This window comes from Myotis myotis, unplaced genomic scaffold (genome assembly GCF_014108235.1).
Source record: "Myotis myotis isolate mMyoMyo1 unplaced genomic scaffold, mMyoMyo1.p scaffold_m19_p_1, whole genome shotgun sequence".
Lineage (NCBI taxonomy): Eukaryota > Metazoa > Chordata > Mammalia > Chiroptera > Vespertilionidae > Myotis > Myotis myotis.
This window is the reverse complement of record NW_023416313.1, coordinates 179,342,967-179,361,292: the sequence shown is the minus strand read 5'-3', so window position 1 is coordinate 179,361,292 and position 18,326 is coordinate 179,342,967. Positions and strand designations below refer to the sequence as shown.

The window sequence follows — 18,326 nt, the reverse complement described above, 5'->3', positions numbered from 1 at the left end:
CAATCATCCTCTTTCTTTTTGCCCAGCAGTTTATGCCCCTATCACAATGGGTCCTTACACAGATGTGTGAAGTAGGCGATATCAATGTTATCACCCCTGTGAGTCACATGCTGTGAGTCACATGGCTGACATACAACCAGACTAGCCTAGAATGGGTTCCTGGAGCCTGCTCTTTCCAGTATCCCATCCTCGCTGGGCCCTGGCTGAGCACAGAGTGAAGACATAGCAGGAAGGAGAATGTGTGGTGGACCATGAGCGCCCACAGGCAGGAGGTCGGCAGGTGACCTGAGAGAAAGGCCTGGGTGCCAGGCCAGGTTGGTCTGGAGGTCTTCAGGGATCTGTGTGCATCCTGGTAACAGAGCTCTAGTTTGCAGGGGACTAGACATGGAGAGAAGAGGGTGAAATGTACACATCGCCTGAGAGTTAGAACAGCTCCAGCCACTTCACATTGATGAGACATGCCTTTACGTAATGGGGCCTCCACCCAGCCTGGTGAAAACAGTCTTTTGGGGTTCGTGGGGCCCGGGCGGGGTTGGTATCTGATTGGCAGGCAGAAGAAAAGCTGCCAACGCTTAGCCTAAATGAGCTCTGAGAGACCCGTGATAATGACTCTTGAAAGACACATCCACAGGCAGCCGGTATTATCTTTGTGACTTGCACACTACGTCCTGGGCCCTGCCCTTGAGGGTGACATGTGGCGTTCCCAGGAACGGGTGAGCTCCTTGGGGCAGGGATCCCAGGGCAAGGTGCAGATGGTCTCTCCTGGTGGAGGGGCGAGCACTCTCATGGCACAGAGCTGCCTGGCTCTCAGTGCGGTGCCCTAGGCAGCAGAGCGAGCTCCATTCGACAGATGAGGAAACTGAAGCTCCTCAGACAAGAGATGAGGTCACAGAGCTAGCTGAGGGCAAAACTGGAACTAGAACCTCAGCCTCCCGGCTCCTGATGCCTGTTGTAATTTGTCACGGCACTCCTGCCCATCTTTCTCTTGGGGTGATGAGTGAGTTTACAATCAGTTCAGACTCGCTTTCAGGTGGCGCAGCCCGGAGAGAGCTGAGGTCATGAAAATTCCTTATGTTTTGACTGCATTTGACAGTTTACAGGGGTCCTCAAACTACGGCCCGCGGGCCACATGCAAATACAAATATTGTATTTGTTCCCGTTTTGGTTTTTTACTTCAAAATAAGATATGTGCAGTGTGCATAGGAATTTGTTCATAGTTTTTTTTTTTAAACCATAGTCCGGCCCTCCAACGGTCTGAGGGACAGTGAACTGGCCCCCTGTTTAAAAAGTTTGAGGACCCCTGGTTTACAAGATAATTTCATGATGTGCTGTTGGTTTTTACAGTATCAGCCCCTCTTATAGACAGGGAAGCTAAGTCTCCCACAGTTTCAATGACTTATCCAGTCAAAACTGGGACTTGAACCCAGATCTTCTGATTCAAAAACAAGTGCTCTTTCTCCTGCCTCATGTCTGCCTCTTTCCCCAGTAGACCTGAATTTCCTGAGAACAAATCGCTGAAGTTGGCCTGGTTCTATTTCTCTGCACTTGTTCAGAGCAGATCTGAGTAAGTGGGGACTCTTTTTCTATCTCCCAAGCAAATATGAGTTACTCTAAATCAAATCGGAACCATGCCGCGTCAGTCACAAGTGAGGAAAGGCTAGAGCAGGGCAGTTCTTGAGGAAAGAGGGCTGTGGATGATTGTGAAATTATCAGCCCCCTTGCGGCTGATTAGTTTCAGGCTCAGACTCTTAGGCTTGTGCCAATTGACACATCTGTCCTAATCTCACTTTCAGGGCTGTATGCTCCAGGCCTCAATGAGGAGCCCAAACATGGAGGCCTTCAAGCAGCAGAAGGTGGAGGACTGTTACGACATCGGAGAGGAGCTGGGGAGGTAAGAGGCCGGCAGAGGCGGAGGGGATGCCAGAGGGAGACAAGGATATACTTCTCTTGGTGCACTTGTCAGTGGATCTTGTCACAGAACTCATGGGAAGCTTTAAAAACAATCCTGAAGTTTATTTATTTAATTTTTATTGAATTTATTGGGGGTGATATTGATTAATAAAAGTAATAACTTTCAGGTGTACAATTTTATAAAACATCATCTGTATATTTTAGTGTGTATTCACCACCCAATGTCTATGAGGTTTTTTGTTGTTGTTTGTTTGGTTTTTGCTTCACTCCATCACCGTTTTTATTCAGTCCTCCCAATCCCCCTCCCCTCTGACAGCTGTCAGTAATCTGGAGGTTTATTCATCTTTATGGGAGGCTCTGCAAATAGTCATCTCTCTGAAAATAAAGACACGGGTAGAAGGGGCTAGAATTGTTGAGCTCTGTGTTTTCAGTATATCCTGGCTGAGTTATGGTGAATCCAAATGATTCTTGGTTTATCTGTTACTGTTCTCACGAAGCCCTCCCCAGACTTTGGACTGAGACCTGACCTGTGGTTTTCTTCTCTGAGTCCCACTTGACATTCTCCACGGCTCCCAGGATTTTGTTTCATAAGCTCAGAGCCTGATTGGGAGGTGAAGTAATCCTCCTGAAAGTGGATTTGCATTGAGTAACAAGCCACAGGAACATAGCCATGAAGGTTCATGGGATCTGAGTTACTGGGTGCCTTTTCAGGTTTGCTAAACACGGAACACAACCAGAGCTAACCTCTGAGACCTGAAAGTAGTTCCTATTTGGAGAGAAATGAAGATTTTTCTGAAGATCTCTTCCTGCTCCATTTCTAACAGATGCTATTATTTAGATGGTGTTTTAGTGATTATAGAACAGTAGTCCTGAAGTTTCATTCTCACAACAGTGCTTGAGATGGGATATTAAAATATATATATGTTTAAAAATAGATTTTTATTGATTTCAGAGAGGAAGGGAGAGGGAGAGAGAGATAGAAACATCAATGATGAGAGAGCATCATTGATTGGCTGCCTCCTGCATTTCTCCCACTGGGGATTGAGCCCACAACCCGGGCATGTGTCCTGACTGGGAATTGAACTGTGACCTCCTGGTTTATAGGTCAATGCTCAACCACTGAGCCATGCTGGCCGGAAGAAATGGAAATTGTTTTACTTTCGTTTTTCAGATGAGGAAATTGTGGTCTCAAGCACTTAAGCAAGTTGCCCAAAGTTGTTCAGCCAGCAAGTGACATAACCAGGTCTGGCCAGCTCTGTTTGTAACTGCACACCTGTTGTGCTCTATCCTATGAGCATGGCACTTGCACACTCCCACGTTCTCACCAGTATAGCCAACCTCAGCCTTTCACACTCCCAGCAAAGTAAAAACCTGTGGGTTTAGGGCCTCCACTCTATCTAGGAGGCAAAGCAGGAGGCCCTTCCTCTTTATAGAGTTCGTGGGTCAGGACTAATTCTTTACTTACTTTAATTCCAAAAGACAAAACAGAGCCAGACTCTGAGAAGAATGGAAGGTGCAGGTGCTTCAAGTTCAGGCGGTGCTTGTCCTGGGTGACTGGATGGCTGGGTGCATGGGAGCAAGTGATGCAGAGTCCCCAGAGGGGGATGACCCATCTGCCTTATTTCAGAGCCCAGCTGACATAGGCAATCCAGGGCCCGGTGAAAGGGTGGGGGGAGGACAGAGGGCCAGAAGCTGAGGGTGGCAGTAGGAGGCTGCCTCTGAAAGAGAGACCAGGCTCTCTGCCCTCCGGTTTCTCATGACCTGGGTGACACCAAGGGTCAAGTGGCTTCCTTAGCAGCAGACCCTGCCAGTGGCATTTGATCCAGTGGCCCAACCTTGGCCACATCCTGTGTGTAGGGGTCTGTGCTAAGTGCTGTGGGTACAAAGACAAGGAGGACACAGTTAGTCTCTACCTTCCTGGAGCTCCAGCGTGTGTGTGTGTGTGTGTGTGTGTGTGTGTGTGTGTGTGTGTGTGGTGGGGGCCACACACATAACAAGGGTGGAGTTGGATGGGACTGGCACCAGAGCTGGGAACTGAGGAGGGAGACTGTGAAGAAGGAAATAGAAGCAGCTTCCTAGGGAATCCATCTGTTATTCCTCCCTAGTCCTGTCTTTCCCCCACGCACTATATTGGAGCTATTAGAATGAGAGAGATCTCACGTTTTCTGATCCTTCCCTCTAACAGGGTGTGAAGGCCCCGTGTATCTTGCAGCCTGGGGAGCCTTAATGGACCCCACCTACTTTTCTAAAGTGCTAACCAGACATGGAGTGGGTAAGAGGCAGTAGAGGCCTTTGGAATGGCTTGACATGCTAGGATTTGTGGTCTACAGGCAAGATGAGCTGGAAGGCCATTAGAAGTCCTCTAACAGGCCCTTCATCTGACAGTGGAGGAGACTGAAGCTCAGAGAGGGAAAGGTCTTGCCTGAGGCCATGAACAGGCTGGAAATAGAACTGCCTCCAGATGACTGCTCAGCTTCTGAAGGGACAGGCCTACCTTTCTCTCCTCCCCTTCTTTTCTTCCCTTAACATATTATTAAGGACCTGCTGTGTACCAGGCACTGCCCAAGGTAGGGGTACACAAACAGGAATATTCCTGTCCTCTTGCAGCTTATGTTCCATTGGTGGACAAAAGCACTAAACAGGTGAATAAGGACACAGATACATCATTTTAGCATGTGTGAAGGGCTATGAAGGAGAGAGCAGGTGCCCTAAGAGAGACTAGGGCAGTGGTTGGCAAACTGCGGCTCGCGAGCCACATGCGGCTCTTTGGCCCCTTGAGTGTGGCTCTTCCTAAGCCTTAGGAGTACCCTAATTAAGTTCATAACAATGTACCTACCTATATAGTTTAAGTTTAAAAAATTTGGCTCTCAAAAGAAATTTCAATCGTTGTACTGTTGATATTTGGCTCTGTTGACTAATGAGTTTGCTGACCACTGGACTAGGGGATGCAGGTTTAGACTGAGGGTCAGGAAAGGCTGCTCTGAGGAAGAGCCTGTTAACTTGAGAACTGAGGGGTTAATAAGCAGGTAGAGGCAACAGCATGGACATAGGCTCAGAGATGGGAAAGGACCTGGGGCCTGAGCTACTGACAGGAGGCCAGTGTGGCCTCAGAACGTGAGCTGGGGGCAAGCGGTGCTTAGATGAGGTTGGAGACATAGGTGGGGCCTGATGCAGCCAGCAAGCTCCCTGTCAACACAGGATGGTGGACAGGCTTGGCCGTAGGGGTCACACAGATTGCAACCTTAGGACAACTTACCCAACCTCTCTGGGCCTCAGTTTTCTTACCTGTGTGATGGGAATAATAACAGCACCAACCTCACAGTTGTGGGGATTAAACGAGATGCTGAGTCTATGGTGTTCCTCACAGAGCCGAGCACAGGGTAAGTGTTCAGTGAATAAGAGCTTCTGGCCTTTGAAGTAAATTTGAGGCATCAAGGTCCTGCCTCCCACCTATGGAGCCGCTAGGAGAAAGGGGTGGGCTCTGCAGGAAAACAGCACGTGGAGGGGGCCGTCATTCTTATTTTGGAGAGAGCTGTATGTACACCTGCTTCCTGGGCTATCAGTGAGTACTCTGCCTACACTCTGGGCTTTCTTCTTGTTTATTTTAGCTCCTCATTAAGTCCTTCCTATGCAAAAATGAGAATGAATGACAGTCACTTTTCATTTTTACCTGTGCTGATGGATGAAACTCACATAATGTTGAGTAAAGGAAGCCAGACTCAAAGAGTCCATACTGTATAATTCCATTTGTGTAAAGTTTGAAACAGGCAAAGTGAATCAGATATGCTAGAAGTCAGATGGTGGTTATTTGGGGGACTAGTGACTGGGGCACAAGGGGGACTTGTGGGGCATAGGGATTGTTCTGTTTCTTGATCTGGGTGCCTGTTTCACTGCTGTGTTCATGTCATGAAAATAGATCAAGCCGTTCATGTTCATGTACATGTACATTTTCCTGTAGGTATGTTATACCTTAGCTTAAACCATGTGTTAACAAGCAAAGCATCTTTACTTCACTTCCTGGCCTTGTCTGGTCCATGAAGCACATGTTTTTGATTCATTGGAGGCCTTGTTTGTCCTTGTTCTACAAGTAAGAACATCTGTGAGAAACGCTGCAGCATCCAGCTTTGGATGGGGACAGCGTGCCCTGGCTGGAGAGTCCTGAGCTCGGCTGGGACCACTCCTGACCCTGCATATCTCACCTGATTTCTGGCTCCCTGTGCTGAGTGCAGACACGTGGCTGCGCTCACATTTTGGCAGCAGCCTGCTGGGGATGCTGGAGCGGTTGGAGAAATGCTGGCTTGCAGATTCTGGCCTCTATCAGACCTGGTAGCCACCTAGGGCAGAGCAGGGGTATATTAGAGTAGGGTTCATAAAGAAAAAGCCACTCAATCCATCACTGTAAAGACAAGGTTAGGATCGGAGAGAGGAAGTGGCTTGTGTAAGGTCACATGGTGAGCCAGTGATAGACCATGTGGGGACTGGAGGTCTGACTCCTAGTCTAGGGCTCTGGGCACACCATCAGGACCCACAGAGAGCAAACTCGTTTTTTCCTTTATTTTGAATGCTTCTGGGGAGTGGGGGAGAATATATGGTAGGGTGGTCATTTCTGTTTGACCTTGAAGGTGAAGGGTTAGAGTCAGGAGGTGAACATTTTGGAAGGAGTGATATTTCCTAGACCTAGAGGAAGGGCGCTGGTAGTTAGGACCAGTGTTGAATACTGTATGCACAAGGGCACAAGGTAATTCAATAAAAACAGCATGCAATAATGAGTGGTTTCTTCTTCCTCTAGTGGTTTCTTTTACTTAGACGATCAGATTATTTTATTAAATGTTACTGTTGAACTGGATCTCGACAAGAATTTAGTCCAAATTTCCATTTTATAGACAAGGAAAGTGAGGCCCAGAGAGGGGAGGTGATTTGTCTAAGGCCACAAAGCAAGCACTATAGGAGGCGGAATTTAAAGAAGCTTTTTAACTACATTGTGCTGGTTTAAACAAACAGAAAAAACTATCCATATGCACATTCAGCTTTTATCCACAGTCCCCACCTCTCTCAGGGAGCCTACCTCACTATCACCCCCACACCCTCTCATCCCCTCTTCCCTCCCTGATGAAGACAGCAGCCATAAGCCCTGCTACTTCCAGGAGGCTCCCATGTGCAAGGCGCCCTGGTAGGTACTTACCCTGCAGAATCTCCTTGTGTAGGGACAGGAGCTTTGGGACAGGGAGGGGTCCGCTGCTCTCAAGCCTCATTCCTTCCTGGGAGCTGAGGAATTGCCAGGGGTGGCCATCCTGACAGGGCTGTCGGCCAGACCAGAGTCTCTAATGGGGTCCTCTGTCATTAAGATCATTCAGCACACACTCAGCTTAGCCTGGGCAACCTCTTTGTGAGAGAGATAAAAACCTTCAGGAAATGTGTAGAGCTCAGATTTACTCGGACTGGGTGCTAGAGCCCAGTCTAGCCACAAAGCACTATGGAACACAACAATAATAGTGGTTTACCTGTCTGGGTCCTTGGGACAAGGGTTTTCCAGGGAAAAGCGTGTCTGAAGCAAAGGGACTTTACTATTTCTGTTTAAATGAAAATTTTTTTTATTACAGAGGTGATGCATGGGAAATGTCATAAAGTTAGGATGAGTTAAAGTAGAATTCCCTCTGCTCTCCCTCCACATCTCACACCCACAGGAAAATTCTGAAAATAATGTTCTTCTGTTGCCTGTTAGAACTTTTCTAAGTAAAGCAAGTGCGTAAGTGGACCCAGAGGGGACCACACAACCATAAGTCTACAACTTGCTTTTTCACTTAATGAAAAGCATTGAATATCTTTTTACAGTCCTGTATATAGATCTGTGAGACTTATTTTGGATGCAAGTTGTTGTGTTTTTTTTTAATAAAAAATCTAAGCACTAGCCGACTTGGCTCAGTGGATAGAGCATTAGCCTGCGGACTGAAGGGTCCCAGGTTCGATTCCGGCCAAGGGCACATGCCTGGGTTTCGGGCTCAATCCCCAGTGCGGGGCGTGCAGGAGGCAGCTGATCAATGATTCTTTCTCATCATTGATATTTCTCTCTCTCTTTCCTTCTCCCTTCCTCTCTGAAACCAATAAAGAAATATATTTTTAAAAAATCAATAAAAATATATTTAAAAAATAAAAAAATCTAAGAAGTTTAAGCCAATAAAAGATTAGTAGCCTTAATACAGCAGCTATTTTTATTTCTGTTTTACCTTCTAATCTTTCAACAGCTGTTTCTCATGTCCACACATCCCTTCCTCTTTTGTGTCTACTTGAGGTACACATATCTCAGAGTTAACATTCCCCCAAGTGCTAAGCTACCGGGGCAGGTCCAGGAGGCCAAGGAGCAGCGCCCGCGGCCCTGGGATTGCCCAGGAATGAGATTAGGCCTATCCTGTCCCACATTTGCTTGTATTGGGCTGTCAGCTCTTTGAAGCCAGCTTCACAATAGTTCTCCTATTTTGAGAATCATTGCAGCACTGAGATGGAGGCCAGAGATCCTCCAAAACTCGCCACTTCCCTCTGTTCTTGCTGTTCCCTCACTCTTGGGAAAATTAAAGGCTTCCTCCCAGGTCCAGATCAAAGGCTGTCTCCTGGCAAAGCCTCTCATGACCCACCCCACCCTACCCCTGCCCCTTCCGTGGATTTAATTACCTCTTATCCTGGACCCACATCTCTATTAAGTGCTAATGTCATCACATCTCATGTTACACAAAGGGTCCACCTGGTCATCTGCCCCTCTGGACTGAAGGCTTTTCCCTGCATACTTCATCTTTTATCCATCCATTCCCCCTCCCTGCCGCCATAGTGTCCAGCCCAGGCCTTTTATACTAATAAGTGCTCAGCTCCCACAGGTACCCATCAGGTAAGTGCAGAGCTGTCTGGAACCTGCCTTGAGTTAGATCTGAGGCAGGAAACGGCCAAGCCCCCCAGCTTCCAAAGGTCTTGGAGTCCATGAATGTCCAGGATTCCCCACACACATAGTGGGAAACAAAACACAAAAATTACCTCCATTTCCTAGACATACATTCACTAAAAAAATTTTTTTTTTTTTTATTGATTTCAGAAAGGAAAGGAGAGGGAGATAGAAACATCAATGATGAGAGAGAATTATTGATTGGCTGCCTCCTGCACACCCCCTACTGGGGATCAAGCCCACAACCTGGGCAAGTGCCCTGACCAGGAATCCAACTGTGACCTCCTGGTTCACAGGTTGATGCTCAACCATTGAGCCACACCCTGGGCTAGACATACATTCTTGTATTTAATCCTTGTAACACCCTGGGAAGCAGCTATTATTCCTATTTTAGGGATAAAGAAACTCAGTCTCTAAAAGTTGGGGAACAGGGGTACTCTTCTCAAAAGCTAATAAAAGAAGAAGATGGAACAGGCCATGAGCTAATGCTCCACACCCCCTCCCCCAAACATGTGCTATTCGTTCAGAGGAGGAAGCTCTAACCCGGGGTGGGGCAGCTCCTCACAGACTAACCCGGAAATAGCAGGTAACTGCCTCGAGGTAAGGGCTATACTACTGACTGAGGAGCAGCAGGCCTGGGAATGGGCAAGAGGGCACGTGGAGAGGGTTGAAGGGATGGGGCCGCCAAGAGGCAGGTGACTGCGGAGAGCCCTGGATGATAGAAGCATGGATGAGGGAGAGAGGCGCTTTTATCAGCCTTTGTTAGGAAAACAAAGCACAAAGCCACTCAGACAAAGTGGCTGCATTGCACACGCTTCAGTCCCAGCAAATCCCCTGCCCCAGGGTAGGTCTTATTGAGCTCAGTTTGCTTTATGAGAACTCTGAGAGCTGAAGAGAGGTACTTGTGTGGGCTAATTGAAAGCATTATATCCCTATGTGTACTGTAGATACTTGCTTTCCTACTTGTCACCAGCATGTACATTTTTGTGTTGTATTGTTTTTACACTCAGCATTCTTTTATTTATACCTTTCATATATCCAGAATCTATGTAAATAAAAACAATTGTTGTTTTGAAATAATTTCAAATTTAATAAAAGGTTTCAGAATAACAGAACTCCCATACACCCTTTATCCAGATACCCCAATTTTTAACATTTTGTCACTTCCCGTCTCTCTTCTTTCCTCTCCCCACCTCCTTCTCCTCCTGCTGCTCCTCTCCCTCCTTGCTCCTTCCCTCCTTCCTTCCTTCCTAACTATCTATTTATTAATGTTTCTCCTTGCTCCTTCCCTCCTTCCTTCCTTCCTAACTATCTATTTATTAATGTTTCTAAACCATTTGAGAGTCGGTTGCAGACATTTTGCCTCATTATCCCTAAACACTTCATTAAGCGTCTCCTAAGGACATGGTTATTCTCCACAGTACGGTTTTAAAATTCAGGACATTTAACTCTGATATAACATTTTTATCTAAGCTCTCGTTCTTGTTCCAGTTTGTCAATTTCCCCATTAGTGCACTTTATTTATTTATTAATTATTATTATTTTTTAAATATATTTTATTGATTTTTTACAGAGAGGAAGGGGGAGGGATAGAGAGTTAGAAACATCGATGAGAGAGAAACATCGGTCAGCTGCCTCCTGCACACCCCCTACTGGGGATGTGCCCGCAACCAAGGTACATGCCCTTGACCGGAATCGAACCTGGGACCCTTGAGTCTGCAGGCTGACGCTCTATCCATTGAGCCAAACCGGTTAGGGCCCCACTAGTGCACTTTATAGCAGTTTTTCTCCCTGCAGAACCAGGTCCAGTGCAGATCATGCATTGCATCTCGTTGTATTTCTTTAGGCTCCTGCACTCTGGATGGGTCCTTGGCCTTCCTTTGACTTTCCTGACACTGATATTTTTGAAGAATACCCACTTTAAAAAAAAGATATAGTACATATTTTTGTTAACTTCATAATATTCTGCTATACAGACATTCCCAGTTTACTTAACATTCCCCTATTGTTTCTCACTATTAAAAATAAATGTTCCTGTGGACATATTTGTTTAATTTCCTCTCTCTGCATTATTTCTGCTGGGTGTATTCCCAGAGGTGGAATACCAGGTCAAGGGTTATGGCTGATTTATGTCATGGTGAAAACTAGAAATACTGATCCAGTTTACCAGGTCACCAACATGCGCTGGTTTCCGTAGGGCGTTGCCAAAAACTCATAGTTTTTATGTATTTCTGGTAGTTCAAGAGTTTTGTAAAGAAACATTACTGTTTTTGCTGTAGGGAAATGGAAAGTGGTTGAAGTTTTCTATGCTTCTCTCTTAATTCCAAAACTTATTCTCTCTGCTATGTTACCTTTTCTAATGGTGTTTACATTTTATTTTCATTTAATTACATTTTCATGGATAATTTGAAGTTCTGATAGCAACACAAGGCAGGTAACGCAAATATAATAGTTCCCATTTTATAAAGGATGAAAATAAGGCCCAGAAAACTTACCTGACCCATCAGGACCAGAGACAGAGGTCTTCCCCATAGATGGATAGTTTTGCCTCCTGCCCCCACAGATAGAGGAGATCAAGGTTTTTGGGAGACCCCAGAACTCAAGCAAAAGGTTCTACTTTTTAAAAAAAATATATATTTTTATTGGTTTCAGAGAGAAATATCAATGATGAGAGAGAATCATTGATCGGCTACCTACTGCACGCCCCACACTGGGGATCGAGCCTGCAACCTGGGCATGTGCCCTTGACCAGAATCAAATCCGTGACCCTTCAGTCCACAGGCCAACGCTCTATCCACTGAGCCAAACCAGCTAGGGCAGATTCCATTTCTTTGTATCTACTTTTAGAAGCTGGTGGGCAGGGTTCTATAAGAAAGTTCTTGGAGGCCCTGGCTGGGTAGCTCAGTTGGTTAAAGCATCATTACGATATGCCAAGGTTGTGGGTTCAATCCCCGGTCAGGGTACATACAAAGAAAAAAACAAATGAATGCGTAAATAAGTGGAACAACAAATTGATGTTTCTCTCTCTCTCTTCCCCTCCTCAAGTCAATAAATATATATTTTTAAAAAGCTTGCTGAGAGAGTGCTGTTGGGAGAGATGGGCTCCTTGGGGAGGGGTGCTTTGAGGACAAAGAAGAGCGCTGTTCCTCTGTTTTCTCCTTTGCTGGAAAGTGAGGGGTAAGAGCGGAGGCAGTGGTAGGAGTTAGGCCCTGAGTCCTGCCCCTCAGCTGTGGTAAAGCCCCAGGGCTCTGGCAGTGTGGGAGACTGCAGTTCCCAGGGCCTCTCACAGAGTGATGGCTGCAGCCTTCAGGTCTCTCTCCTGGAGATTGCCCCAGACCCACAGCAGGCTTCAGCAGGCTTTAGAGCCCAAGGACTTGAACCTGCAGGGGCTCCTACCATGTCTAGTCCAGGGGATGAAAGACTACAGCTCTGTGGCCAAATCTGTCTGCCACCTGTTTGTGAATGGCCCTGGAGCAAAGACTGGGTTTTACAGAGGAACAGTTCCAATAGCTTTGATGATAGGGAACACTAACTTTGGAACCTAATTAAACAAAATGTTATTCCCCCCAAACACCATTCCCCGCCCCCCAATTCCATTCTTCTTATTGGAAAACCTGGATTACAAAAAAACAGGCAAAACAAAACTCAATTCTCATTATATTTTTAATCCCATCAATTAAATATTTATTGAAATTTTATTTTCTTCTTTGTTGTATAAGTGCTGCATAATACCCTTCATTTTGCGTCTGGGCCCACAACACCTAAAATATTTACCATCTGGCCCTTTGTGGGAAAAGCGTGCCTTCTCCTGATCTACTTCAGCAGAGTTTACTATTTAAGTAGCAAAACTTTAAAAAAGTAGATTATTGTGGGGTGGGGGACGGGACACAAACAGGTCAAAGTGAAGGTGAGGGTGCGGAAAGGAGGATGAAGGGGGCGCAGAAGTCCACTTGCCCCTCCTCCCCCTCCCTCACACAGCCCATGAGGAACCTCTGGGAAGCCCCGTTTCAGAACCAAGGCCAATGCCGTCCTCTGAAGAGAAGGCAGGGTGGGAAGCATGGCCAGGAGCTCTCTGGGTACTAGGGATTATCTTGTACAGGAAAGGGGTGGGGCTAGGGGCATCACCTGGCGTAATCCTCTGGGCTGGTAGGTCTTTTTCCATTTTGCAGATGAGGAAGCTGAAGCTCAGAGAACTTCACTGCTTGCCAACTTTAGTGTCAGAGCTGGGAGTTAAGCCCACGGCTTCTGATCCCTGGTCCAGTGTTCTCTTTGAGGTGCCAAGATGCCTAGGATTTTCTTTCTGCCTGTGGCCCTCGGGTCCCCTCCAGAGAACAGAGAAAGAGGTGTGTCCTACTGCTTAGTGCTCTTGGTGGTTTACTGGGAGACCTGCTGAGAGCCCTGTTGTCCTGTGTCTAATCCACATCCAGGGCTGGCACTGCCTCCCTGCCACTCCCACCCACATGCTGCTGGCATCCAACCCTGAGGCCTCACTCAGGACCCTAATCTTGGATCCTGAGATGCTGGTCCCTGGTAACTTGGCCACAAGGCCTGGAGGGAAATGGAATGTCCTTCCCACCTTGGGTTGAGGTGGTACCTCGGGGGCGGGGCCACCAGCTGGAAAGGAGAGCTTAGCTGCTGAGGGGCACAGTGTGGCTCTAGGAGGCAGAGTGTTCCTACTCATCTTTTGGAGGAACCCCTGCCACCCGAGAGAGGAGACAGGGCCGAGGGGAGAAGGGCAGTGGAGGGAGGAGGCAGGGAAGGGCACTGAGCCATTACTGGCGGGAGGAGGGGCTCAGGGGTGAGGCTGGCGAGCTTTAGCCTGGTGGTGACCACTCTGGGTGTTTGGAGCTGCCAGGCCCCGGTTGGACCCTGGCTCTGCTACTGGGAGCTGTGGGGCCTCAGGAGGCAGCGTTGCTCTCTTAGGCTCTGTTCTTCGTTGTAATGGTCTCTGTCTCACAGGGTTCTGGAAATAACCTGGGGACTCTGAGTCTCTCCATGTTTTCCAACCTTCTGGGGTCCCATCATTCATGTCCAAATAGGAAACATGAGCATTCCATTCCAGGGCAACAGGAAGCTGTGTTCCTGACCCAGCCTCCCTGCTTCTCCCCGGGGAGTGCTCACATCCTCCTCACGCCTCGGGCCCTGGAACTCAGGGACCCCTTCCTCCTTTGAGACAATGCTGGGCTCCCTCTGTGGCCCTGGCTCAGAATGAGCTCACCACTGAGGCTGGTTGAAGAGTAAACTGAGTTCCCTGTCAGGCTTGGGGGCAGTGAAAGGCACAAAGAAGGAAACGGCTTAAAGCAGGAGACAGACACCTCTGCTTCTTGACCCCTGACCTCTGCCATGATGCTGGGAGCTTCCAGGACCCTGCTTCAGGCCCCAAACCAGCTACCATCCTTTTTACTTACCACAAGGCCAGTTTCATATATAGACAGTTTATTGTTGTTGTAACCACTGCCTCAGTGGACTCTAGGTCTCTCTCTTTTTTTAAAAATTTTTTAAATTGATTTCAGAGAGGAAGGTGTTAGGTTAGGTGGTGCAAGAAATAGAGAGTCCAGTGAATCAGAAAAGAAAGGAAAGGAAAAGGTTTATTTCTGCGTCCCCGGGAGACCCACGTACCCCAAGGACTGGGCACGTGGATTCACGCCAACAGGGAGGGGGGTGCTTTTTTTATACTGCAATTGGGTGAGGGGCGGGGACATGAGCTGAGGAATTTTCTGCCGCAGGGGATGGGCGGGGGTATTCAGAAAGAAGTCAGTATCTGTGTGGGGGTATGTGGATTAAGGGAGAAGAAGCCGGTATCTGTGTCTGGCACGTTGATCTGTGAGAAATTCCAGGGGAAGTCCGTTGTCTCATCACATGTCTGCATGTATCCGATCCTGGGCTCTCTCCGACCTAACAGAAGGGAGAAGGAGAGAGAGATAGAAACACCAATGATGAGAGAGAATCATTGATTGGCTGCCTCCTGCATGCCCCTTACTGGGGATTGAGCCCGCAACCCGGGCATGTGCCCTTGACTGGAATTGAACACGGGACCCTTCAGTCCACAGGCAGATGCTTTATCCACTAAGCCAAGACTCTAGGTCTCTAGGTCTCTCTTTTCTGGAATCAAAGGCCCTTTAAAGTTTCTCCCAAACACAAAGCTACCTCTGACTTCCCTCCCTTCCCCCTCATTCCTGCCACAGATGTAAGGGGTATAGCCTGGCATGTGGGAAGTGCCTAGCACATGGTCACAGATACGGACGTCATTGTGCTAAAAGCCCAGCGGTCAGTTGCTTGGAAGAGCTCACAGGGAGGAGCTGGGTTGGGCAGCTTCTCCTCTGTTACTTTATTTATCCAGTAAGATTCCCAAGTGGGAGAGGCCGGCAGGTAGGAAGTAATTGTCCACATTTTACAGAGGCACAAGCACCCAGTCCCAACCTTCGAAAGCAGGGAGGCCAGATGGAGTGGGGATAAGGCTGTGTGTCCCCAGGTATTTATTAACACAGGTCCAAGTAGCAATCCTGAAAAGATTTCTTAGAGAAAGATTTTATAAAGCATCTTAGAGCCAGCTAACTCTGCAGCGTTTCCAGAGTTTGGGGCCGTGAAATCCTTCCTGATGTCTCATCTGAATTCTGACACGGGATCCTTCCTGGGGTCCACGAGTGTCTCTGAGAAAACGTCAGCTCCCTGCAGCTCAGGAAGCACTGCCAGACGCTGGCTCAGCTGGCCGGGCTCCACTGCAAGCCCTCCGGTTCTTCGAGCTGCTACCCTAAAGGGAAGGCCTGTGGCCGGGCCATTTCTTTGGGCAGCTGACCCACTCCTCTCCAATACACAGCCAAGAATTTGTCCCTCAGGCTCAGGGTCCAGCCTGGGTAGGAATCCCAGCTTTATTACCCATAGCCTCTGTGACCTTGGGCAAGTTACTTCACCTCTCTGAGCCTTGGTTTTTCTTATCTATGAAATGGAGAACATACCACCTACTTTATCAGGCCAGGATTTAAATTTAGATCTCTTTTGACTGCAGAGGATTGGATGAGATTATGACTAAAACATGTAGTACAGCGGATGTCATCCCAGGAAGTGCATCTGAATCACAGAAGCAATATACACACATACATACGTGCCAGAGGTTTGGGATGTAGAAGGTACAACTAGGTCCAAGATCATTTCTTCAAAATGGTACTGGAGACACAGTAGGCTCTTAGAGATGTCGGTTTATCCCTTTCTTCCCTAGTAACAAGTCTTTTTATTATCCTCTCCCCGGTTAAGTTATGAGTTTTTAATAACGTAAAACATATTTATTTGTATGTGCAACAATGAGCAGTCTTCTGTCAAGTGGAGCCGATCTAGATTCTTAAGTAGCTGATGCTGGGACCTACTAACAATGGGAAGACTTGCTGTGCTGCTTTCAGATGCTAAGTCTCTACCTGACATTTCAGCAGCTTTTTAAATGGGTCTTCCTGCTGGGCCTGCTTTTCTTCTCCCTTATGATATACAAGCTGGCGAACCAGACAGCCTGTGTTCCTCTCCTGTTTATCCAGGTACTTTCCCGTGAAGCGAAAGAGATCGGTTCCACTGTTCACAGAAGCCGAGGTGTTCCGGTCTTGCTGGTTAACATGTTCTTCAACTCCAGAGCAGCCTAGAGCTTGTACGCCAGGCCCCCAGTTACCCGTATCAGGCCTGTTAGTCACCGGAAGGCAGATTTTACCCCCACGTTTTCTTAGGTGTCTTCGGAACTGCTCTGCATGTTCCCTCTTCACTTCAGCGTGGTCTTCAAAAGATGTAGCAAAAAGAGGTGCTTCCCTGTCTTCCTTGTAGTAACTTGTCATAGATAAATAAGCATCACTGACATGCAGCTCATAAGATGCCACCTGATTAACTGTAACCCTCCACTCCAGAGAGGAGGCTCTGGACCTGGGATGCCACCTCAGCGTCAGAGAAACTCAGGCATAAAAGTGCTACCCAGCCTGTTACGTTATTTTTACCTCTTCCCTTTGCTCACACTAGATCCCTGCTGGGATTCCCTCACTGACCCCCACTCTTTCATGGTGTCTACCACACTCAATATTCCTTTCTTGCTAAAACGACCCTCTTTTTTTTCTCCCGAGACCCCTCCCAGCCTTCTGCCCCATAGAGCTGAGCTGAGCTGGCCCTTGTACAGGGGTGGCCCCTGATTGGCAGGATGGTCACTTGGCTCAAGAGTGACCAATTCACTGGCTATGAGATGCTGGGCTGAAAAAGCCCTGCCCAGTAGGAGCAGTGGTAATTAGCTAAAACAGCTTCTCTCTGAGACTCAATGCAGAATGTGAGGAGGGAATGGAGCTACCACTGAAGATGCAATGATTTCACAAGCGATTTCCTTGATGGCCTCTAGGCTCACTTCCCATTCCTGTGTGTATCCTTCCAGCGACCACGTTCCCCCTGAAGAGCCCAGGTAGCACGCGTTCCCGGTCCTTATCTCTGTCTCACTCGTGTGTGGAGCCTCCAGGCATGTGCTCAAGCTTTGCTTCCTCCTGGAAGCCTGCCTGCCCTGATTACTGCAGATATATTGACTGCAGGCAGGGTTGGGTGCACCTGTTCTATGTTCCACAGTATGTTGTGGAGTTTCTAGTTGTCATTGTTTGCCTCTGAGCCTGCTCCCACCCTCTTCCACACCACCCCTGAAAAAAAGCTACCCTAGAACAGCTCGCAGTCCAGTGAGCTCTCTGATCACAGGATCTGGAGGTCATTCCGTTTCATTTCCCAGTGCCGTACACAGTGATAGGCACATAGTAGGTGCACAGTAAATGTTCGAATGAGTTCTGGTTTCAGTTGGCTCCTATTCTGGGGTCTGTATTCTGGCTTTGCACTTTAACCTTAGCCCAGTTTCCCCTCCTCTCTGGTCCTCAGTCCCCCTTTCCCCCCCCTCAGCTCTGAAATTTCAGAAGTCTATGAAATACCTGTCAGACATATATTAGGTAGGAGATGTTTTGATGGGCACTAAGGTGGGGAGAGGAGTGGATGCAAAGATATAGTTTATATTTTCAGGAGCTTATAGAGGTAAATAAGCAAACTTAAATATACAAAAACACCCATGAGAGTATCAGGCTCAGCAGCAATTCAAGAGCTGTCAGAATATAGTGCAGCTGGAAAAAACATCCAGACAATACATTTGATATTGGTTCTCTGGCACAGCCAGAGAAGGTTTTGGGAGGTGGGAGCTAAGCGGGATACTGAAGGATGGGTAGAATTTGGATAGGTTGAGTAGGGGGATGGGCATTCCAGGTATAGATGGACTTGAGCCATCTAAATGGACAGGATAATGCAAGGTATGTTTGGGGGGTTGGGTCCCTGGAAACTGGATGACAGGTCTAGCAGGGAAGCAGTGGACAAGCCCAGAGTAGCAAGTAGAGGATGGACCAAAGCCTAAGCCAGCCATTAAAGTTTTATAATATGGGTCACAGGGGTAGAGGGACAGGATAATGAATGATTTGTTTTTACTTATACTTTTCAGTATCTCCTAAGC

The 18,326-nt window shown here is 47.6% G+C and overlaps 1 protein-coding gene across 7 annotated transcripts in view; it reads left to right on the top strand.

Moving 5' to 3' along the window:
* DAPK2 (death associated protein kinase 2) overlaps positions 1–18,326 on the top strand; it is a 111,881-nt gene that overhangs the window by 3,788 nt on the left and 89,767 nt on the right. For 2 of the 7 annotated variants that reach the window (XM_036304188.1, XM_036304180.1), the window contains exon 2: positions 1,794–1,891. In XM_036304188.1, coding sequence (XP_036160081.1) covers positions 1,800–1,891 — 92 coding nt within the window. In that variant the 5' untranslated portion in view covers positions 1,794–1,799. Of the gene's footprint in view, positions 1–583; positions 714–1,489; positions 1,565–1,793; positions 1,892–18,326 lie in introns of those variants that run through there. The other 5 variants (XM_036304178.1, XM_036304191.1, XM_036304201.1 and 2 more) reach the window with 5 other exon arrangements.